Source organism: Callospermophilus lateralis, chromosome 3, assembly GCF_048772815.1.
Source record: "Callospermophilus lateralis isolate mCalLat2 chromosome 3, mCalLat2.hap1, whole genome shotgun sequence".
In the NCBI taxonomy this organism is placed as follows: Eukaryota; Metazoa; Chordata; class Mammalia; order Rodentia; family Sciuridae; genus Callospermophilus; species Callospermophilus lateralis.
Genome location: NC_135307.1, coordinates 87,945,467 through 87,970,144, shown reverse-complemented (window position 1 = coordinate 87,970,144; position 24,678 = coordinate 87,945,467). Strand labels below are relative to the sequence as shown.

General features: G+C 36.7%; 1 protein-coding gene and 1 pseudogene across 1 annotated transcript in view; one reads left to right on the top strand and one right to left on the bottom strand.

The window, feature by feature from the left end:
* The window catches only part of Chp1 (calcineurin like EF-hand protein 1), a 48,607-nt gene that overhangs the window by 2,076 nt on the left and 21,853 nt on the right, over window positions 1-24,678 (bottom strand). Inside the window, exons 3-6 of the mRNA XM_076848499.1 lie at window positions 22,071-22,151; window positions 16,569-16,696; window positions 5,425-5,486; window positions 64-186 (exon numbers count right to left, since the gene is read on the bottom strand). Of these exons, the coding sequence (XP_076704614.1) occupies window positions 64-186; window positions 5,425-5,486; window positions 16,569-16,696; window positions 22,071-22,151 (394 nt within the window). The remainder of the gene's footprint in view (window positions 1-63; window positions 187-5,424; window positions 5,487-16,568; window positions 16,697-22,070; window positions 22,152-24,678) is intronic.
* On the top strand, window positions 17,182-17,815 carry LOC143393480 (large ribosomal subunit protein eL21 pseudogene; annotated as a pseudogene).

The window sequence follows — 24,678 nt, the reverse complement described above, 5'->3', positions numbered from 1 at the left end:
TGTCCCCCCGACCTCCTGTGTAACAGAATTTAACATTTTCAAATTGAGAGGTGATTGACTGACCTTAACAAATTCTGTGAAAGATATAGCACTGTCCCCATCCTGGTCAGCCTCCTGGATGGTCCTGTCTGCAATGCTGCCCAGCTGCTCATCTGAGATATTCACTCCAACCATCATGCGTAGCACCTACAAGACCAAGAGCCAGGAATTATAGGGGATGTGGGAGTGAGAGGGACTCTTTTACTAAGATTTAAGGTAAAATCACTAAGTCACTCCCCTCTTTTTCTTTTTCTTTTTTCCTTCAGAGGCAGGAACTAAACTCAGAGCTTTGTACATGCTAGGCAAGCACTTTGCCACTGAGCTAAATTCCCAAACCCTATCTTTTTCCTTTGATACCCTCAAATTTAACAGCTAGAAAGCTAAAACCCTAACTTGTTATCTAGGCCATTTTGGACAATAATGTGAGCAGAACTCTTTGGCAAGGTCACTAGATAGGAAAGCAAAGCCTTGTTGAAGGAGAGTCCTTTGCATTTTGCTAATCTTCATTTTTCCCGCCCATAATATAGATATGATGTCTGGTGGTACAGTAGCCATCCTGGAGCTATGAGATGAATCACGTGCTACGGATGTGACAGCAAGCCTATGGCAGAAGCCAGGTTTCTTAGACATTATTTAGGTACTATATGAGCCTAGAAAACCTATTCTCAGACTTTTTGTTGCATGAGGCAAACATGTCAGTTGGTTTGGTGAGGCTTTCTGGAATCCCACCTGAATGCTGTCCTCTTTGAGGAGATGTATTAAACCTTAAGCAAGGTACTCCTGGGGTATGGCCCAAGAAATGTAAAGCTCCTTGAAGAGGTACATGCTAAATTCTTTCTTAGAAAAATAACAAGTACAATTAAAGGGCTATGAGAATTAAGCAAAGATAATTTAACACTGTTTCATCAAATGTAGCTCAAACTTAACAAAAAACCCACCACCCACAATTCTCCTAACATCTCTAGGGTATGAATATACTTAAAAATTTGATACCTTAAACAAAATATGTAATTTTAACAATGTGATTCAGACAATATGCAAAGGTTGAGGCTTCATGTCAAATGGGAGACAAGAAGCTTTTGTGATGCTTCACATCACAGCAATCAGCCACCTCTGCGTTCAAAAGGGAAAAGCTGAGTTTTTCTTTCACAGGAAGGAAGCCCCTCTAGCCCAATGGTTGAGAGGTCTTCCTACTCTTCCTACTCTTTTGCATCCTTCTCCAACCTCATGAAATAGATTTTTTAAAAGTGTAGGACAGGGGCTGGGGATGTGGTTCAAGCGGTAGCGCGCTCGCCTGGCATGCGTGCGGCCCAGGTTCGATCCTCAGCACCTCATACAAAACAAAAATGTTGTATCTGCCGATAACTAAAAAAAAATAAATAAATATTAAAAAATTCTCTCTCTCTCTCCCTCTCTCTAAAAAAAAAAAAAGTATAGGACAGTGGGCTGGTGTTGAGGTTCAGAGGTAGAGCGCTTGCCTCACATGTGTGAGGCACTGGCTTCGATTCTCAGTACTGCATGTAAATAAATGATTAAAATAAAGGTCCATCAACAACTAAAAAAAATTTTTAAAAAAGCATAGGACAGATCTGGTACAGTGGCACATGCCTGTAATCCCAGCGGCTTGGGAAACTGAGCAGGAGGTTTATGCACGAGTTCAAAGCTAGCCTCAGCAACTAGCGAGATCTAAGCAACTTAGGGAGACTTTGTCTCTAAATAAAATATAAAAAAGTGCTAGGGATGTGGCTTAGTGCCCCTGGGTTCAATGTCCCGTACCAAAATGAAGTACATGACAGAATTTTCAAAAAATAAAAAAAGCCGAAATACTGATTAGAACCAGCACACTTTTTTTTTTTTCCTTCTTCTTCTCAAACTAATTGTTTTATTTTGTAGACAGGGTTTCACTATGTTGCCTAGGCTGACCTCAACCTTCTGGGCTCAGTGATCCTCCTGCCTCAGCTGTCATCAATTCATGGACTCCACTGCATGGCTACAAATCAATTCTTGAAAATTATGAAGTTGTACTATTTAGGTACAAATGCACAACTGAAGGATTAAAAAAAAAGGACAGTGCTATGGGGCTGGGGTTGTGGCTCAGTGGTAGAGTGCTTGCCTAGCACATGTGACGCACTGGGTTCGATCCTTAGCACCACATAAAAAATAAATAAACAAAATAAAGGTATTAAAAAAAAAAAAAAAGGACAGTGCTAGAAAAGACTATTTGGGCCAAAACATTTTCCATCTTCTCCAATTTCAAGAGATCAAGCAAATTAATCCATCCTCAAACTTCAGATCTCAGACCAATTATTTTCTAAGGTATTTTACTTTTAAAATAGTAGAACTGGATTGTGCATGTACTAGTTTGTTGCATGTATAGGCAGGATGTGACAGGAGTAGTGTGTTTTAAAGGTCACCTTGTCTGGTTCAGTAATGAGGATAATAAGGCTCAGAAGTATCTTGACCCCCCTGTCTCAGTAACTAGTGGCATGAGCTGTCTGCTCATAGGCCAGTCAGTGTTCCTTTCACCTATCCTGGCTGTCACTTATTGTTCCAGTGGGAAGGTTATTAGCAAATGAGAACTTTACTATTATTATTATCAATGTTTGGGGAGGGTAATATATATACTCTATATCAATTTAAGAAAACTTCCTGAGTCAGGGATATAATGTTGTGGTAGAGCATTTGCCTAGCATGCACATGGTACTGGATTTGATACTGGGGTTGAAGGATTTGAGGATGATGGAAAAAACAAAACAAAAAAATAAAATAGAAAGGAAACTTCCTTTTATTTCTGCTTTTATAAGACTTGAAAAAATCATGAATAGGTGATGAATTTTATCAAATGCTTTCTTCAATGGAGAATACCATTAGATTAGATTCTCTTCTGTTCATATGGTTATAACTATTTTCTAATTTTAAATCAACTCTGAATTCCTAGTGCAAACTTGCTTTGGATATAATATAATCCATTGCTGGATTCTGTGTGATAATATTTCGTTTTGGATTTTTACATCTAAGTGAATAAAAAAGGTTGGGCTATAATTTTTTTCTTGTACTGTCTTTTTTTTTTTTGAGAGAGAGAGAGAGGGGGAATTTTTAATATTTATTTTTTAGTTTTAAGTGGACACAACATCTTTATTTTATTTTTATGTGGTGCAGAGGATCGAACTCAGCGCCCCATGCATGCCAGGTGAGCACGCTACTGCTTGAGCCACATTACCAGCCCTTGTACTGTCTTTATAAAGTTTTCATGTCAAAGTTATGCTAGTCTCATAAAATGAGTCTTTATTGAAGTATAAATGATATAAATGGTACATATTTAAAATCTGCTGATGAGTCTTTGTATACATGTACTCACCTCTGACACCATCACCAAAAATCAAGATAATTAATTAATATATAACTGGCCCCCAAAAGTTCAACCAGGACATTCTACAAGAATCATACTAAGAACACATGCCCAGCCAGGGGCATGCTTGGAATTCTAGTGTCTCTGGAGGCTGAGGCAGGAGGATCTCAAGTTCAAAGCCAGCCTTAGCAACTTAGCAAGACCCTGTCTCAAAATAAAAATGAAAAGGGCTAAGGATGTAGCTCAGTGGTAAAGTGCCACTAGGTACTGAAGAAGAAGAAGGAGGAGGAGGAGGAGGAGGAGGAGAACAAGTCAGCCATTCTTGAGGGTAAATTCACTACATACTTTTTTAACATTCAATAAGTATCTAGGAACTGCAAGTTACCAGATGTTTTAGAAATCACTGTGTCTAGAAAGATAAACTTTGTTTTCTTCTCTCATTTCAGCAAAATGGTCAGATCCTCTTTTTGCTGGGATAAAACTAGTTGTCTAAACCTAAACAATCCAAGAGCATGACTAGAACTCTGGCCACATAGTTTCTTCCCTACTTCCTCTTCAGGCTTTCTTATCCAATAACAGTAAATAAATCAACTCTTCCTCCAAAAACATCTTTCTTGCAACCAGGTTTGGGCTTAAGGATGAAAATGTGCCATTACATTTCAGAACTCAGAAGTCAATGTGCAGCAATGTAACAAAAGTAAACTCTTCTCACCAAAGAAATATATTCCCACCTCAAAAGCAAGGGACACTATCATGATCTCCTCGTTGTTTTGGTTTCTGCTCAGGTAGAAATGTAGGAATACTGTGGATGGGTCTTAAGCTGATGACTAGAACTCTTCAACTTGGAAGTCTTCTCAAGATAATGGATGAATTCAGATTTACTTTAAGGGCTGAGTAGAAACAATTTATTTTTTAGGTGTATCTTGAAACGGACAAATTTCCCCATGGAAATCCCTAAATGTGTTAGTCTATGGTCTTTCAGACTCAAAACAAGGGGTAATTTTCTCCCCTTCTGAATTTATAAAAGGCAAAAACAATAAATTGCAATGCTAATAGCATGAAATTTTAGTCATCGATAGTAGAGGAATAGGGACTTGTCTGTGGGAATAACAAAGGGCAGTGAATGATTAGCTCAAGGTACACTGGCACAAGCAAGAGTTGGTAACTCTTATGCTAAGTTAAAGGACAGACAAATCAGCAGAATTTACTAGGTATCATCAGAATTATCTGACTGCCAACAAGCTGTTTTGGTAATAACCGAACTATTTTTTTTGATACCAGGGATTGAGCCTAGAGGTGCCATGTCCCGAGCCCATTTTTCTACTTTATTTGGAGACAAGGTCTCGCTAAGTTGCTTAGGGCCTTGCTAAATTACTGAGGTTTGCTTTGAACTTGAGATCCTCCTGCCTCAGCCTCCTGAGCTGCTGGGATTACAGGCATGCGCTACCATGCCCTGCATAACTAAACTATTTGATGTACACAATGTCACATATTTCACCTCTGCCAGTCAGCACTTAGGAAACATTTAGTTAGTGCTTTTTAATATTTTTTTAGTTGTCAATGGACCTTTATTTTATTTATTTACATGTGTTCTGAGAATCAAACCCAGTGTCTCACACATGCTAGGAAAGTGGTCAACCACTGAGCCACAACCTCAACCCCTTAGTTAGTGCCTTTAAAAAAAATTATGTATGTGTGTATATATATGTGTGTGTGTGTGTGTATTCTTTTTTTTTTTAGTTGTTGATGGACCTTTATTTTATTCATTTAGCAAGTTTACTATCCTCTTGTTCAGAGAGCAAGGCATTAGCAGCTTTTATGTCTTGGTGAATTTTCTTTTCTGATTGCAGGTAGTCCAGACCTTTCAAAATGTCATTTAGCATGATATCGATCTATAACTCTTATGGAAGACCCAGTGCTGAACCCCCACCCAGGTATTTCATTATTACCCACAATTTTGAACTCTTTAAATATGAGCCATAGTATTTTGTCACGTGAGCTGTCACACTGAGTTGTCACATAGTTTTCCCACATACCTGTAACAGCTCATCACGGGAGATCTTGTCATCTTTATCCAAATCATACAGTCGAAAAGCAACTGGTTGGGAAAAAACAAGAAGTTACTGGAAATTCTGTAGTGTCTTGCTCCTTCTCAAGGAACTAACATGCAAAGCTGAGCAAGGTTGGTGCACATCTGTAATCCCAGCGACTGAGGAGGCCAAGGTAGAAGGATTCACAAGTTTGAGAGCAACTTAGTGAGGCCCTAAGCAACTTAGCAAGACTCTGTCTCAAAATAAAAAGGGCTGGGAATGTAGCTCAGTAGTTAACCAACCATGGGTTTGATCACTGGTACTAAAAACAAAACAAAAACTTAACCAAAACCAAAAAACAACCCTTAAGGGGTTCTTTAAGTTAGGCTACTTCACATAACCCATCAATTCCACTGTGCGCCACTCAGAGGAAACCAACAATAAGAGCCACAAAGCTGACTATAAATGTTGCTCTGGGGCCCTGCACAAGAATCAACTCAAAATGGATCAAAGACCTAAGAATTAGATCAGAAACTATGCAAACCCTGGAAGAAAACATAGGGTCAGTACTCCAATATTTAGGCACAGGCAACATCTTTCTCAGAAGGACTCCTAAAGCTCAGTAAATGATGTCAAGAGTTAGTAAATAAAATGACATCAAATTTAAAATCTTCTGCAAAAGAAAGGAAACAAGAATGTAAAAAGAGAACTTAAAGAGTGGGAGAAAATCTTCTAGTTACTGACAGAGGATTAATAACTAGAATATATAAGAACTCAAAAATCTTTACATCAAAAAATTAAATGACTCAATTAATAAGTGGACAAATGAATTAAACAAATATTTCTCAAAAGAAGAAATACAAATGACCAAAAAATATATGTAAAAATTGTTCATCATTAGCAATTAGCAAAATGCAAATCAAAACTACACTGAGATTTCATCTTACTCTGATCAGAATGGCAGCCATCAAGAATACAATCAATCAGCTGGGGACATAGCTCAGTTGGTAGAGTGCTTGCCTTGCATGTACAAGGTCCTGGGTTCAATCTCCAGCACCACACACACAGAAATAAAAAAAAAAAAAAAAAAAAGGAATACAAACAACAGTAAATGCTGGAGAGAATATAGAGTAAAAGGAACATTTTTACACTGTTGGTGGGATTATAAATTAGTACAACCACTATAGAAATCAGTACAGAGGTTCCTCACAAGACTAGGAATGGAATTACCATATAACTCAGCTATACCACTCCTGGATATTTATCTTAAAGAATTAAAGTCATCAGGACTGGTGTTCTGGCTCAGTGGTAGAGTGCTTGCCTAGCATGTGTGAGGCACTGGGTTCGATTCTCAGCACCACATAAAAATAAAGGTCCAACAACAACTAATAAAATATTTTTTAAAAAAGAATTAAAGTCATCAAGCATAGAAATACAAACATACCCATGTTTATACCAGCACAGTTCAAAATAGCCAAACTATGGAACCAGCTTAGGTGTCCATAAATGGATGAATGGATAAATAAAATGTGCTATGTATATATGTATACACATACACACACAAACACACACACACACACACACACACACACACACACACACACACAAAATGGAGTTTTATTTATCCATAAAGAAAAATACAATTATGTCATTTGCAGGAAAATGGATGGAACTTAGGAACATTATGTCAAGCAAAATAGCCAAATTCAAAGATTAAGGGGCTTGTTTCTTTTATAGAAGTCAGACAGGAAAAAGGATGAGAAAGGTGGTGAGAACTCATAAAAATCAAAGGAAAATCAGTAGAGAAGAGAAAAGGGACCAAGAGGAGAGAGAAGTGGAGGGGAAGAGGAAATACTAGGGAATGATATTGGCCAAATTATATTGTGACACTGTATGCATGTATAAATATGTAACAAAAAATTCTATCATTATATACAACTACAATGCACAAATAAAAATATGGAAAATAAAGTGTTGCTCTGGGAATATATTCTCTTTGATAAATTTGTGCCAAATTTCAAGTAATTCCCTACCATTTGGGAGTTCTACAGGTCAAGAAGTTTCAAATAAAAACACCAAGGCTCTGATAGTCTCCAGGTTGTTTCATGTTTCTCTCTCCTAAATAATAGATGAGTTTTCTAGAAAGTAGAATAGATGAGAACTTTACTTGTGTTCATATAAGAGAGAGAATTTAGGAGAGAAAAAAACATTCTGTTTTTGAAGAGCTATCGTGTAAAGTATAACAACACTGGGTGATTATATAGGAACTGTGAGAATTTCACATTAAGGAGGTGATTATCTTGTCACATAGATAAATTTACAATGATTTTAAATCATGTCAAATAAGCCATGAATATTTATGCTTTTCAATAGGGAAGTGCCAGTACTAAAATGCCCAAATGCACTGTTCTAGAGATATTAAGATCCATGGATTTAGATTCTGACTTGGGAACTCATTATCCAGTAGAATATAGCAATACACATTGCTCACTCTAGTAAGTGCTATAATACATTCATAACACTGGGTGAACAAAGTGTAAGGTGGATGTGACTTTCTGGTGGAGTTGATGAAAATACTAGGGGAAAGAAAGCCTTAAAGACAAATAGCAGGGTATGTTGGCACAGGCTTGTAATTACAACTACTCAGGAGGCTGAGGCAGGAGGATCACAAGTTTGAGGTGAACTTGGGCAATTTAGCAAGATTCTGTCTTAAAATAAGAAATAAAAAGGGCTGAGGATCACGCACATCAGATAGAGCACTAATCTCTAGGATATATAAAAAACTCAAAAAACTTAACACCAAAAAAACAAATAACCCAATCAATACATGGGCCAAGGAACTGAACAGACACATCTCAGAATATAAAATCAATCAACAAATATAGGAAAAAATGTTCAACATCTCTAGCAATTAGAGAAATGCAAGTTGAAACTACACTGTGATTTCATCTCACTCCAGTCAGAATGGCAGCTATTAAGAATACAAATTACAATAAGTGTTGGCGAGGATGTGGGGGAAAAAATGCCCATTCATACATTGCTGGTGGGACTGCTAATTGGTGCAATCAATCTGGAAAGCAGTATGGAGATTCCTTGGAAAACTTGGAATGGAACCACCAATTCACACAGGAATGTCTTAAGGCAAAATACATAAGGGCTGGATTTGTAACTCAAAGGTAGAGTACTAGCCTACCATACACAAGGCCTTGGGTTCTACCCCCTGCACTAAAAAGAAAAAAAAAAAATCACTCACACAAAAAATACTGTACTTGGGGCTGGGATTGTGGCTTAGTGGTAAAGTGCTCACCTAGCACATATGAGACACTGGGTTCAGTCCTAGGCACCACATAATAATAAATAAAATAAAGGTATTGTGTCCATCTTAAAAAAAAAACAAAAACAAAACTGTCCTCACTGGGCGCAGTGACACATTCCTATAATCTCAGATCTTGCAAGGCCAAAGAAGAGGATAAGTTCCAGGCCAGCCTGGGCAACTCAACAAGCCTCAAAATTTAAAAAGAAAAAGAAAAAAAATTTTAGGTTGGGGTCCATACAGTTCAGTGTTACAACACTTGCCTGGCATATATGAGGCCCTCATTAAAAAAAAAAAAAAAAAAAAAAGTCATCCTCAGGTTGGGGATGAGAGAGCACTTGGGGAAAAAAATACTCATTTTATAGATGCCATTAATCAATAAAAGGAAAAAGAAATCAACTGGGTCTCATCAAAATTAAAAACACTTGCTCAGCTTAAGTCCGTGTTAAGAAAGTGAAAACAAACTATAGACAGGGAAAAAAAAAATATTTGCAAACCACATAGCCATCAAGGACACATATTTAGCATAAAGAACTTTCCAACCTAACACTAAAAAAAAAAAAAAAAAAAAAAGATCAATTAGAGCATAGGCAAAGGACATGATTAGACATTTGACAAGCACATAAGATGTTGAACATAAAACCACAATGAACTACCACTACATACCTATTAGAATGGCTGAAATTTTTTTAAAATCACAATTAGCAAACCATTAATCTACTATTTCTAAATTTTGGCATTTCAAAAATATTAAATACATACAATCAAACAAATATAACCTTTTAGGATTTTTTTTTTTACTTAGTATAATTCTCTGGAGAGTCATCATTGTGTGCATCAATACTTATATGTATCAATAGTTCATTCCTTTTTAGGGCTGAGCAATATATAAAGCTGCTATAAATTTTCACGTACAGATTTTTGCAAGATCATAAGTTTTCATTCTCTGGATTAAATGCCTAGAAATGGGGGCTGGGATGAGGTTATGGCTCAGTGGTAGAGCGCTTGCCTAGCACTTGTGAGGCACTGGGTTCAATCCTCCTCACCACATAAAAATAAATAAATAAAGATATTGTGTTCATCTACAACTAAAAAAAAAATTTTTAAATGCCTAGGAATGTACCTTCTGATAATGGTAGTTGCATATTTAGTGTTTTTTGCAGCAGAGTATTGGGAATTGAACTTAGGGGCACTTTACCATTGAGTCATATCTCCAGTCCTATTTTATATTTTATTTAAAGACAGGGTCTTACTGAGTTGCTTAATACCTTGTTTTTGCTGAGGCTGGCTTTGAATTCCCAATGCTCCTGTCTCAGCCTCTTGAGCTGCTGGAAGTATAGGCATGCACCACTGCACCTGATATATATGTAGTTCTTTAAACTGCCAAACTTTCCCAAAGTGACTGTACCATGAATGTTCAAAACAGCTTTATTTGTATTAGCCCAAAACTGGAAACAATCAAAATGCCCTTTAATATGTGAGTGACTAAACAAATTAGTACAACCAAACCCTGAAATAAACAAATCCAACAAAATGGAATGAATTATTGAAAAAATGCAAGAAGCCAGGCATTACACACACCTGTAATCCCAGCGACTCAGAGGCTGAAGCAAAAGGATTGCAAGTTCAAAGCCAGTCTCAGCAACTTATAGAGGCTCTAAGTAACTTAGTGAGACCTTATCTCAAAATAAAAAAATAAAAAGGGCTGGGGATGTAGCTCTCAGTAGTATGAGCCCCCTGGTTAAATTCCCAGTCTGCTTCCTCCCAACCCCCCAAATTATAGAGTTGGGATAAATTAGTGGTTGCCAAGGATTAAGGACTTTTTTTGGGGGGTGGGGGGTACCAGGGATTGAACTCAGGGACACTCAGCCACATCCCCAGCTCTATTTTGTATTTCATTTAGAGATAGGGTCTCATTGAGTTGTTTAGAATCTTGCTCTTTGCTGAGGCTGGCTTTGAACTCTGGATCCTCCTGCCTCAGTTTCCTGAGCCACTGGGATTAGAGGCATGCACCACTACACTTGACCCAAGAATGAAGAATTGAGAATAGGAGAGGGAGAGTGAAGGTGTGGCTATAAAGGAGTACAAGTTAGTCTTGTGGTACTGTATCTTAAATGTGGAAGTGGTTACATGAAGCTATATAGGTGATAAAATGGTATACAATGTCTCCCCTTCTCTCTTATTTATACACACACACTTCCTTGGTCTAATGTGAATAAGCTTGCGGATTGTATCAATGTTAATTTCCAAATTTTCCTGTTACATGATTATTAAGTAAGATGTTATAGCTAAGTCAACCTGAGTGTACGGTATATGGAATCTTCCTACCCATATTTTTCAATTTCCTGTGAATCTAATTATTCCAAAATAAAAATTAAAAATCTACCAGGTATGGTGGCAAGAGCCTATAGTTCCAGTTACTAAGGGGCTGAGGCAGGAGGATCACTTGAGCTCAGGAGTTGGGAGGCCAACTCAGCCACAGCGACACTCAGCTGGGCAATACAAGACCCTTACTTCCGTGTCTCTCCAAAAAGAAAGTAAAAACAAAAGAGAAATCCATTCATATGGTTCTCTTTGCATATTTCTTCCATGGGGTTTGTTGATATAAAATAGATGTCAGACCAGGTATAGTAGCACAGGCCTGCAATTACAGCAAATAGGAAGTTCAAGCAGAAGGCAAGCCTTAAATTTGATTATTAAGCTTCAATGAAAAGTCATAATGAAAACAAGAAGAAGCTGAAAGAGCCCTGTATCATAATACTGGCTACTTCTTTCTTTTGTGACACGAATTCCTATCTTTTGGATTTAGTGAGGCCCTAAGCAACTAAGAGAAATCCTGTGTCAAAATAAAATAATAAAAAGTGGTAAAGTATCGCTTGGATCAATCTTCAAAAAAGACATAAAAATATACAAAAAAACCATAAAAATAAAATAGATTTCAGGATGATATTTAATAAGGGCTACCTTGTTACTCTGTTGTATACAATGGCACAATAGGTTAGAAAATCCAAAGACAGGAACTTATGTCACAAAAGAAAGAAGTAGCCAGTATTATGATACAGGGCTCTTTCAGCTTCTTCTTGTTTTCATCATGACTTTTCAATGAAGCTGTAATAATCAAATAGCTGATATTCTGGCTGAGTGGAAACTCGGAGGCATAGTGAATACAAAAGACTCAATGCTAAGGTTGCTGGGGATGTGGCTTAGTTCTTCCCTAGCATTTGTGAGACTTTGGATTCAAGGTCCAACACCACAAGAAAATAAATAAATAAAGACTCATACTCAGAACCAAAAAGGATTTTTGACAGGCCACAAATGTCTGGACTAAATCTAACAAAATAAAAGGTAGGAGGAAAAACCAAAGTGCTGCACTTGGGTCTAACAACACATATAAACACGATCTATAGGCAAATCTAAAATGATGCCACCACACATGCTGCCTGTCTGCCTTGTAGAACCCCTACCCTCACCCCAAAGCAATAAAGTATCAGGCTATGGCAACAATAGCATAACATTAGAACAAGAATAATTGTAATCTGAGGTTGGGGTTGTAGCTCAGTGGTAGAATGCTTGCCTAGCATGTGTGAGGCAGTGGGTTCAATTCTCAGCACCACATATAAATAAATGAATAAAATAAAGGTCCATCAACACTAAAAAATATTTTTAAATAAATAAATAAATAGATAAATAAAATAAAGGTTAAAAAAAAAAAAGACTGGGGCTGGGGTTGTGGCTCAGCGGTAGAGTGTGAGGCCCTGGGTTCGATCCTCAGGATCAAATGAAAATAAATAAATAAAGATATTGTGTCCAACTAAAAAATAAATATTTAAAAAACTATAAAAAAGGGCTGGGAATGTGGCTCAAGCGGTAGCGCGCTCGCCTGGCATGTGTGCGGCCTGGGTTCGATCCTCAGCACCACATACAAACAAAGATGTTGTCTGCGGAAAACTAAAAAAAAAAAAAAAAATTATAAAAAAAGAATGCTAAAAATAAAAAAGAATAGTTGTAATCCACCTGTATGCTAATAAGAACACATTTTGGGAAGAATATTTCATTTTGGATCCCAGAGATAATGCTAGAGCACATTTATAAGAAAGCAACTAGAAGTTTGAGGGCATAGTTATTTTGTTGTGGTAATAAACATAAAATGCTTTATCATTTTTAAGTTTATAGTTCAGTAATTTTAAGTATATTCACATTGTTGTGAAACCAATCTCCAGTACTGTTTCAACTTGCAAATCTAAATAAAACTCTATATCCAATAAAATCCCCTTTACCCCATAAGGAGGATATTAAAAGAACTGGCATAAAGCCGGAAGAAAGAAATACTAGGTTTAGAGATTTATTTCCAAATAAAAGCCTATCATGTAGAAAATTTATGCAATGAGGATCAAGGAGACATTTCAGTTCAAAAAAAAAAAAAAAAAAGGGAAGTTTTTTTCGTTTTGTTTTTGAGATGAGGTCTTGTTATGTTGTCTGGGCTGGTGTAAAATGGCAGAGCTCAAACTGCAGGGCTCCAGCAATACTCCTGCCTCAGTCTCCTGAGCATCTGGGACTACAAGCACCTATGCCTTACTGGAAGGGAGATTTTTTTTTTTTTTTTTTTGTATTGAAGATTGAACCCAGGGTTGCTTTACCACTAAACCACATCCCTGGTCCTTTTTATTTTTAAATTTTGAGACAGGATCTCACTAAGTTTCTTAGGGCCTTGTTAAATTGCTTTATATGTTGCTGAAGATCAAACCAGTGCTCACAGGTGCTAGGCACCTGTTAAATTGCTAAGGCTGGCCTTGAATTTGCTATCCTCCTGCCTTGGCCTGCTGAATCACTGGGATTATAGGCATGTACCATGTGCCTAGTCTGAGGAAGAATTTTTAAAAAAATGTTTTTGGTACAAGGGATTAAATCTAGGAATGCTTAACCACTGAGCCACATCCACAGGCTCCCCTTGTTAAAATACTTATGTTTTAGTTGTAAGTTGACACAATAACTCTATTTTATTTTTATGTGACGCTGAAGATTGAACCCAGAGCCTGATGCATGCTAGGAGAGCACTCTACCTCTGAGCCACAACCCCAGCCCCTCCACAGCCCTTTTTAAATTTTTTTATTTTGAGAAAGGGATTCACTAAGTTGCTTAGGGCATTGCTAAATTGCTGAGGCTGGCTTTGAATTTGTGATCCTTTTGCCTCAGCCTCCCAAGCCACTGGGATTATAGGCATGTGCCACTGCTCCTGGCACTCAAGAAAAAAAATTTTTTTAAAAGAGATGCTTATGGGGCTGGGGGCTGTGACTCAGTGGTAGAGTGCTTGCCTGGCACACATGAAGCACTGGGTTCAATGCTCAGCACCACATAAAAATAAAATAAAGGTATTGTGTCCACCTACAACTAAAAAAATACATATTAAAAAAAAAGAAAGATGCTTATGTATGGTTAGAGCTGCTATAAAAAAAGCTGTTATGGGGCTGGGGTTGTGGCTCAGTGGTAGAGCACTTGCCTAGCACCTGTGAGGCACTGGTTTGATCTTCAGCAACATATAAGCCTATATGGTATTGTGTTCATCTACAACTAAAAATATTAAAATAAAGATAAAATAAAGGTATTGTGTTCATCTACAACTAAAAATATTAAAAAAGAAAAGAAAAGCTGCTATAAGGAAACAATAATTCCCTGTTTGAGAACAGAAGGGTTCTTGTAGATCATTTCTTCTTTTTTTTTTTTCCTTCTTTTTTTATGGTGCTGTATGATAAGCAAGTACTCACTCTACCACTGAGCTACATTCCCAGCCTGAGAACATTGCTTAACCCAGGATCCACAGACAAAGGAATATGTGAATATGAAAGGAAAAATAGCCTATATTTTCCTTAAAGCTTCTACTAAAATTGGTATTTCTTTCTATTTATTATCTTGTATAGCCGATTTTTTTCTTTTTTCTTTTTTGAAACCAGGGATTTAACTCAGAGGCACTTAACCCCTAAGCCACAGCCAAAGCCCTATTTTGTATTTTATTTACAGACAGGGTTCTCACTGAATTGCTTAGTACCTTGCTTAGGGCTTCCCCATTGCTGAGGCTGGCTTTGAACTCATGATCCTCCTGCCTCAGCCTCCTTAGCGGCTGGGATTACAGGTGTGTGCCACTTCACCCAGCACTTCAATTATTGATCAACTCTTGGTTTGTTAACATTACAAGAAAATATCTGTTGGGTGCAGTGGCACAGGCCTGCAATCCCAGCAGCTCAGGAGGCTAAGGCAGGAGGATTGTAAGTTCAAAGCCAGCCTCAGCAATTTAGCAAGGCCCTAACTGGCTCAAAATAAAAAATAAAAAGGTCTGGGAATATTGCTCAGTGGTTAAGCACCCTGGGTTCAATCTCTGATATAAAAAAACAAAAATTTCTACCATATTGGGGCTGGGGTTGTGGCTGAGTGGTAGTGTGCTTGCCTAGCATGCCTGATGCACCAGGTTTGATTCTCAGCACCACATACAAATAAAGATTCACCAACAACTAAAAATTAAAAAAAAAAAAATTTCTACCATATTAATGTCAAAGTCAGTCAAGCATTTAGTAAATATAAGCTAAAATGCTAATCAAACTATAGATACAATTTTTTGCCTCAAATAGTATTTAGTCTTGAGAGAAGAAATTGGAATCCATTAACAAAGTACAAAAAATTTGAAGATAATTCATTAGAGTTCTATTTTTTTTCCTGTATTTGATTTTGTTTGTACTAACTTTTCCACCTTTTTGGGAATGTAATCTCCTACCAAAGGCTAAATAATATGTTACCATTTTTGTTCAGAAATTTTTACTGTCCTAAATAAGAAAGATTCATTTCAGTGCTTCTCAAACTCTATACCTCATTTATCAAGAGAGTGAATTTATACTTCTCTGCCTGGGAAGATCTGGGGAAATAGCCCAAAGGCCACAAACTAAAATTTTAAGTCTCATGTGTCATTTTTTCAAATGCATATAAATGTGACATTACAGTTTGTAATTTATATATATATATATTTTTTTTTTCCTTGTAAGAGAAGCTTGAGGTCAATCAGTTTCATATAATTTCAGTTTCGACTTGTGTTGAAAGAAAAGAGAAATTCAATTTCAATTTCTTAGAGAAGTGCTGCAAGGGATTGAGCAATATAACACGAATAAATAATGGCAGAAGGGAATTTTATAAGTATCCAAGGAAAGGAGGCAAGAGGCATGGGAACAAAAATTAAATCTTGCACTAACTTATGTCACATCTGGTATCTATCAAATTCTATGATGGGGAGAGGATTGTCATTATTCCCCATAGGTAGGGCATGGGTTTTGCTCACAACTGTCACTCTAGGACTTACTAGAGTACCTGGCACACAGTAGGCTCTCAGTGAATTATAATAATAACAACAGCAACAGGTGGGCTGGGGATGTAATTCAGTGGTAGACTGCCTACTTAGCATGTGGGAAGTCCTGGATTAGTTCCCCAGTACCATACACATAAACAAATAATAACAGCAACACAGCAGGTAACACTTATTGAGTACTTAGTATATAAAAAGCACTATTTGAAATACTTGACATACATTATTAACTCCTTTAATCTTTACAACAACCCCATGCAGAATCCCATAATATCACACTTTACAGAAGAGGAAACAGGCCTAAAGATCTTAATATGCCAAGACCCCCAAGGCCCAAAAGAGGTATAGCTAGGACTCAAACTCAGTCAGTTTAGCTCCAGCGTCTAAGCACTGAGTTTGCTCTTGTAAATGTTATTCAATGAATGAAGATGTAAATACATGATTTGTAAGAAATGTAAAGCAAATATTTTAAGCCAGATGACTTTAGCTCCTTACAGTGCAGTTTGTTGCTTCGGCTGTTGAGTGGTTCTGGTCCATTCACATCTTTGCTCTTTTCATTGTCCTCAATGGGTCGGAAATGAGCCAAAGTTCTCATGAATCCACGGAAGTTTACCTGGTCCTCTCTGATTGGGAAATATGAAATACATTACATCATGTCAATCAAGGTCGTGTTTTACTTTTGTTTTTTTGAGAGCTTTACACATACTACAGGAGCACTCTGCCAATGAGTTGTATCCCCGGCCCCAGGGTAATCATTTCTTATGAACTCAAGATATAGGCAATACCTTTAGTTACATTAGCCTGAAAATTCATTTACCAGGATCTCTTTCCATATATATCATACTTTATGGATCAAAAAAATCTCCATTTAAGCCTCACACCAACCTTGTGAGGTAGATGTTATTTTCTGCTTATAAAGTGATGAATCCAACATAAGAGAGTTAACAGGACATAACTAATCAAGAGTTAGAATTTGAATTTAGTTATATCAATTTTCCAGAAAGAAAAAAGATTTAGAGTAGTTCCAAGGCTATATAATTAGGAGAACCAGGACTTGAACTCACTGCTTTGAACTCTGTAGCAAGCAGCAAATTAGTATCTCAACTCAATGACTCAACCACCATCCATGTCTCCCCTGCAGTAAGGTATACCTAGAGACATTTTAAAGTTAAAGCATATTATGGAAAAGTACTTTTAAAATAAAGTTGACCTTTTGACAGGAACCACCATCTTCCAGTAATTCGTCAAAAAGACAAAATGTAAAGCAAAGGAAAGAGGAGAGGAACTGGAACCTGATATATGTTCTCTAGGACTTTTGAAAAACATGGAGTTGTTCCTTTGGCCACATATATGTGAATCTACAAGAAGGTTAATAATGCAGACATTAAGAGAATGGCTACTGTTCAAAAAGGAATGCCCACAAATGCTATCATGACAAAACTGGGAGAGTCTACAATGTTACTCAGCATGCTATTGGCATTGTTGTGAATAAGCAAGTTAATGACAAGATTCTTGCCAAGAGAACTAATGTGCGTATTAAGCATATTAAGCACTCTAAGAGCTGAGGCAGCTTCCTGAAACATGTGAAGGAAAATGATCAGAAAAAGAAGGAAGCCAAAGAGAAAGGTACCTGGGTTCAGCTGAAGCACCAGCCTGCTCCACCCAAAGAAGCACATTTTGTGAGAACAAATGGAAAGGAGCATGAGCGGCTGGAACCTATTCCCTATGAATTCATGGCCTAGTAAATGTAAAAAAAAAAAAAAAAAAAAAAAAAGGCCCATGGACTATAAAAAGGATTTTCTTAATTGGAAATAAAAATAAAATAAAGTTGATTTAGTAATAAAAGCAATTTAACATATTTTTTGAAATTTTAGAAAAATGAAAAGTAGAAAGAAATATGCCATTTGTGGGTCTAATAATATATGATTATATTATCTTTCTTTTTCTCTCTCTCTCTCCCCCTTTTTCTCCCTCCCTAATCTTCCCTCCATCCTTCCCTTCCTTTTTTTCTTCTTCACTACTGGCAATAAAACCCAGGGCCTCACATACCAAGCACATGCTTTACCACCGAGTTACATTCCTAGCCCATATATGAATGTATTTTCTTCCATTAACTTTTCTATGTTTTCTGCATAATTGTGAACCTACTATATATGTAATTTCATATATTTTTTAATATTTAAGCATTTCTCCAATCAATATAAACAGTTTGAAACATATTTAAATGCCTGCATAATAATTGTGTAGACTTACCATAATTTTTTTCCCTCATAACTGGATAGATTTTCCTACTCATTTTCTGCAATCATAAATAAGGCTGTGAAAGATCTCTTTGTGTGTAAAGCTTTTTCATCACTTAAGCTTAGAGAAAATCTTTTTATCATGCCATAGGCTAATCAGTTACCCTGTAAGAAATAATTTTAAAACTTGAACAAATGAAGAATGTTCTGATATTAAAAAGAATGTCTTATGTGACTGATTTATTTATCTAAGGCAGTCACAGAAACCGCAAGCAGCCTGGTTCCTGACGCTATCTGAGTAAAATCCCAGTCTTGGTGTAGCCCTCTGTATAGATGAGGTACACAGAGTCTCTTATGTACCAGACAGAGAGAGTTTAGAGACCTTATTATTATTGTTATTTTTTGTACAAGAGAATGAACCCAGGGAGGCTTCACCACTGAGCCAATTCCCATTTTTTGTATTTTATTTAAAGACAGGATCTCACTAAGTTGCTAAGGCTTTGAACTCATGATCTTCCTGCCTAAGCCGCCCAAGCAACTGAGATTACAGGCATGTGCCACCATACCACACTAGTTCGGAGGTCTTCTAACAGTAGAGTTCAAAGACTAGCTCATGAGCCCACTGTACTTGAAAGAATGACCTTTAGTTCTTCCTGGTAGCTATACTGCTAACATAGCAGTAACTGCTCAAAAATATGATCAAGATCTGAGGAATAAAGGAATATGGAATAGGATTCAAGTCATGCCAGAACAAACTGAATAATGAGAACACATATTACTAGCATCATTTCTAACAAAAAACTAAATACCAATGGTCTATTATCAAATCTCAATATTGAAAATCATAAGGAAAAAAGGAAACTCTACCTCCATAAGACCACAGGAGAAATAAAAGCCCAAAAGCCAAATATCTATTTCTAATTAAAGCAAGAAGCAGCCGGGCATGGTGGTGCATGCCTATAATCTCAGAGGCTCAGGAGGCTAAGATAGGAGGATCACAAGTTCAAAGTTACCCTCAGCAATTTAGCAAGGCCCTAAACAACTTAGAGAGACCCTGTCTCTAAATAAAATATATTGAAAAAAAGAGGAAAAGGGCTGGGTATGTGGCTCAGTGGCTAAGTGTTCCTGGGTTCGATCCCTGGTGCAAAAAAAAAAAAACAAGAAGCAGAGGTGTAGCCTGCCAAGATCCTTGATTGTGACATGCAGCCCATAGATTACACTGCTTCCTCATCTCCACCCTGACTAGATTCCTTCGCAGTAGACTGGTAAAGAAGACAATAGGTGATAACCACGGTCAAAGAAAATGTGGTTCAGCCTTACAAAACAGCTTTCCACAAGCTGCTTCTTCAAGTAATCAATGTTGACTAAAGGAAAAAGTTGTTTTCTGGAAAAAAGCTGGCACAAAATAACTACTGGTTTTAGTTTTCATTGCAAAAGGTTTGGGTATAGGGCAGGGAATGTGGTAGAGTGTTTGTCTAACATATGCAATGGGTTCAATTCCTCCTACCACACACACATACACACAAAAGGCTGAAGTACAAAGCATATTTCTGAACATTATTTTTGAACAGGATTCAGTGCTCCACCAGCATTAAAAGGAGAAGTAGATAAATGGAAGAATTCAGCATAAAAAGCATCTGAAATAAACAGGGCAATATAGGGAGAAAGAAAGAAAAAACTGAGGGAGGGTATGAGATTGCTCAGGGTTAACATGAACCTAAGAGAGTAGGTTTTAGTCTGATTCAATTTCTGACTACAACTGAACCAGCCTTCCCTCTCTGTTACTCCAATTTACTAAATGGCCAACCCACAATCTCATTTAGCAAATTTCTTTACTCTCAATTGAAAGCTCTAAAATTTCCTCTCTAGCATTTTATCTGATTGTGTCCCCACTGACAATTCCATTATTAAGAACTGGCACCCTACAGCATTTTGGGTCATACAAACAATTCACATGGAACCAAGAAAACACTGTTTAGGAGATTACTTAAGACAAGTTTTATGATACATTTTTGTCATGAAAAGTTCTTAACTGAATCAAAAAATATTTACTTGACACTCTGAAGGCAGTATATTAAGTAGCAAAGAACATCAAAAGCCTAGTTCTACATTAGACAAACCTAAATGAAGGAGTAATATGCTTGAAAAAGTGTATGTGGTGAAGAGAACTGTATCCTTAGCAAATATCACTATAAAATAAAGGCTGTAGAAATGTTCCAGATTAAAGGAGGCTAAAGAGACACCACAAATGACCAGGACTAGATCCTGAACTGGAGAGAGGTGCAATATTGAAGTATGACTAATATTGAGAAAAAAATAGATAATAAATAAATGGAACTGAATAATAGATTAAAGTACTGTATCAATGTTAATTTTATAGAAATGGATAATTACTATGAATATATAAAAGAATATTCCTATTAGCAAACATATACCGAGGCATTCAGAGGTAAAAGGCCATGACTATGCAACTTACCCTTAAATGATTTAGAAATACAACTATGTGAATACAGACAACAATTATATAAGAACTTATGTATATGTGTAAACATGTGTGTGTGCAGGTGCGTGCATGTGTGTTTACAGAGAAAGGAGATAAAGAGGGAGATGGAGAGAGAAAGAAAGAGTGTGTGGGGGCAAGTAAGGGGTAAAGGTTGGGGAGAGATAGGAAGGCAAGGGAGAACACATGCATGAGCCGCACTATCCAATACTATAGCCCCTAGTCATAAGTGCTATGAGCATATAAATCATGGTTAATCTGACTTGTTATGTGTCATAAATATAAATTACACATTGGATTTCAAATTTTAATATTAAAAATTTATAATATCTCAGTAATTTTTAATACTGATTTCATACTGAATATAATAATTTTGGGGGTATGCTGGTTAAGTCAAATGCTTATTGTCAAAGTTCACTTGTTTATTCTTACTCTTTAAATGTGGCTACTAGAAAAAATGTAACTACACATGAGTCTTGAATAGTACTTTTATAGACTAGTTTTGAGAGAAAGAGCACACAAATGAGCCAAATGTTACCAATAAATCAATATATGCATGTGAGTCAAAGATGCAGGAATTCTTTGTAATATTTTAAATTTTGCAACTTTTCTGTAAATGTGAAATTATTTCAAATATTTTTTAATATTTACTTTTTAATTGTAGTTGGACACAATACCTTTATTTCATTTTTTTATTTTGATGTGGTGCTGAGGATGGAACCCAGGGTCTCGCATTTCTAGGCAAGCGCTCTCCCACTGAGCCACAATCCAGCTCTCAAATAAAATATCTTTAAAGTCCAATTTTACAATAGTGATAAACAGAGATTAATCTAAGATTTTGTTTGTTTTGTGGTGCTAGGGATCAAACCCAAGGCCTAATATATGCCGGATAAACATTTTACTCCTGAGTCATATTCCCAGTCTGTAATCTAAGAATTTTGAAGATAGGCTCACATATATATTTAAGTTTAAAAGAGGGAGGAGACAAGGCTGGGGATGTGGCTCAGTGGTAAAGTGCTTGCCTGGCATTTGTGTGGTCCTGAGTTCAATTCTCAGCGCTATCAAATTTAAAATAAAAGAGAGAGAGGGAGGAAGATAGAACAGAAGAGATGATTTAGATATGGTAAAATTAGGAATGCCCAACATAATCAGGGGATTATGTCTGAGATAACTCAAATAATATCATTATTCCAACTCAGTAATTAATTTAGTTTAAGACAGCCAAAGGAAGGAGATCCAACAGCTGCCCCAACTCACCCCTCTGGAAAGAAGGCATTAATGATCCGGTCCCCCAATGGGTTGATGGCAAGTTCTGGAATCCTCTGGAAATCTTCACGGCTGCCAAAAGAATCACCTTGGGTTACAGAGCAATGGCCCTTAGAAAGAACTTCTTACATCTGAAACAGGGTACAACCTAAGAAGAATATTACCTCTTGGAATTTATTTTGGGGGCAAATTATACCAAATAACTGCAAAGAATAGCACTTTAATAGCTGCCAAATATTTCTTGCATCAACTCAGGGTTAAAAGAAGCCATATTTGACTATGCCACATTCCAGTGAATTCAGCACACAGGTTACGTCAACAAACCATCTGACAAGGAAATACTAAGCTGTTCCTTAGTAAATGATTCCTTGAAAACTGCCATTCTGTACTTAGAATTTAAATGTGGGGGAAAAGCTTTTTTTTTTTTTTTAACTTTTGAGGAGTTGCCACATCCTGGTAAGATCTCAAGCACCAGGCTGTGGTTGTGGCTCAGTGGTAGAGCGTTTACCCTAGCACATGTGAAGCACTAGGTTCGATCTTCAACATCACATAAAAAAATAAATTAAATAAAGGTATTGTGTCCATCTATAACTAAAAATACTTTTAAATAATATCAAGCACCTACCAAATATAAGGAATTCTTAGATGATATTTACATTCAAGGAAAGAATGTGACAACCAAATGATTTCCATATTTCTAGATTTTCCTCCATCTCTTTTTATACTATAGCTAGAGAAGTATTTGACCATTGAACATGACAAGAGCAGTCATTCTCACATAACTGGGAAGTTGTGTTCAGTGAATATTAGTAGTTATCATTCACCACATATACATCCTGTACTGTTCTAACTTTGTTTATATACAATATCTCATTTCTTCATGCCAATGCTTTATCTATACCCTTTAGGGCTGAGGAAACTGAATCAATTGGGATAAAGTAATTTGCCCTTGACACAACTACTAAGTAGCAGAAATGTGATTTGAATCCAACTCTGTAAGTCAAAGTATGTGCTATAAAAAAAAAGAAACAAAACACATTACTTTCCCATGTTAAACTTTTTTGTGTGCGGGGGGTTAACAGGGTTTGCACTCAGGGGTGCTTAACCACACCCCTACCCCTTTTAATTTTTTATTTTGAGACAGGGTCTCACTAAGTTGCTTTGCTTAGTTGCTGAGACTGGCTTTGAACTTATGATCTTCCTGACTCAGAGCCACCACATCTGGCTCCCATGTTAAACTTTTTGAAAGAAAGTTGCTCTCTCAAAACATGTTCAACAGACATTTATGTGTGTATGTGTGTGTGTGTGTGTATTTTAGTTATTATATATATATATATATATATATATACACACACACACACACATATATATTTATATTAAAAATAAATAAATAAATAAATATTCATTTATATATGGTGCTGAGAATCGAATCCAGTGCCTCATATATGCTAGGCAAACAGTCTACCACTGAGCTATAATCCCAGATCTCAACAGACATTTTTTAAATTAAATAACTTTTTTTTTGTTGGTGGTGGTGAGATGGAGTCTCACTATGTTACCCAGGATTCCTTCAAACGTGGACTCAAGCAATGATCCCATCTCAGCCTCCATGCAGTTGTGACTACAGATGTATGCCACCATAACTATTTCAAGTTCTTAATAGTCACTTCTAAAAACCTTCTTTAGGGGCTGGGGTTGTAGCTCAGTGGTAGAACACTTGCCTCGAATGTGTGAGGCACTGGGTTCGATCCTCGGCACCACATAAAAATAAATAAATAAAGATACTGTGGGGCTGGGGATGTGGCTCAAGCTGTTGCATGCTCGCCTGGCATGCGTGCGGCCTGGGTTTGATCCTCAGCACCACATACAAACAACGATGTTGTGTCCACCAAAAACTGAAAAATAAATATTAAAATTAAAAAAAAAAGATACTGTGTCCATCTACAACTAAAAAGAAAATTTTTTAAAAGTCTCAGAATATATATATATATATATATATATATATATATATACACCTTCTTTAAATGACATCCTGTGCCAAAATTCAAAGTTGTATAAAACATATTTGTGCTGCACTCTTCAAGAATAGCAGTGTTGCCAGGTGCAGTGTTGCACACCTATAATCCCAGCAGCTCAGGAAGCTGAGGCAGGATTTTGAGTTGAAAGCCAACTTCAGCAACTTAGCAAGGCCCTAAGCAACTCAGAGAGACACTGTCTCTAAATAAAATACAAAAAAAGGTTAGGGATGTTGCTTAGTGCACCCCACCCCTGAGTTCAATTTCCAGTATCAAAAAGAAAAAAAAAAATCTATGTCATGAAGGGTAAAAAGAAAAGCAGAGGGGCTGAGATAGAGCATGTACTTAGCATGCATGAGGTCCCAGGTTCAATCCCTACCATTATAGAAATAAACAAAAAGAGAAAGGCAGGAGATTGTTCCAGATCAAAGGAGACTAAAGAGACTAAGCCCAACTGATCCCTTGGACTAAGGAAAAAAACTTCTACAAACGACATTATTAGAAGATAAGTGAAAATGAAACATGAATTATATACAGAATATGGACATACTGAATATGGAATATTACATACTAACACTGTATAA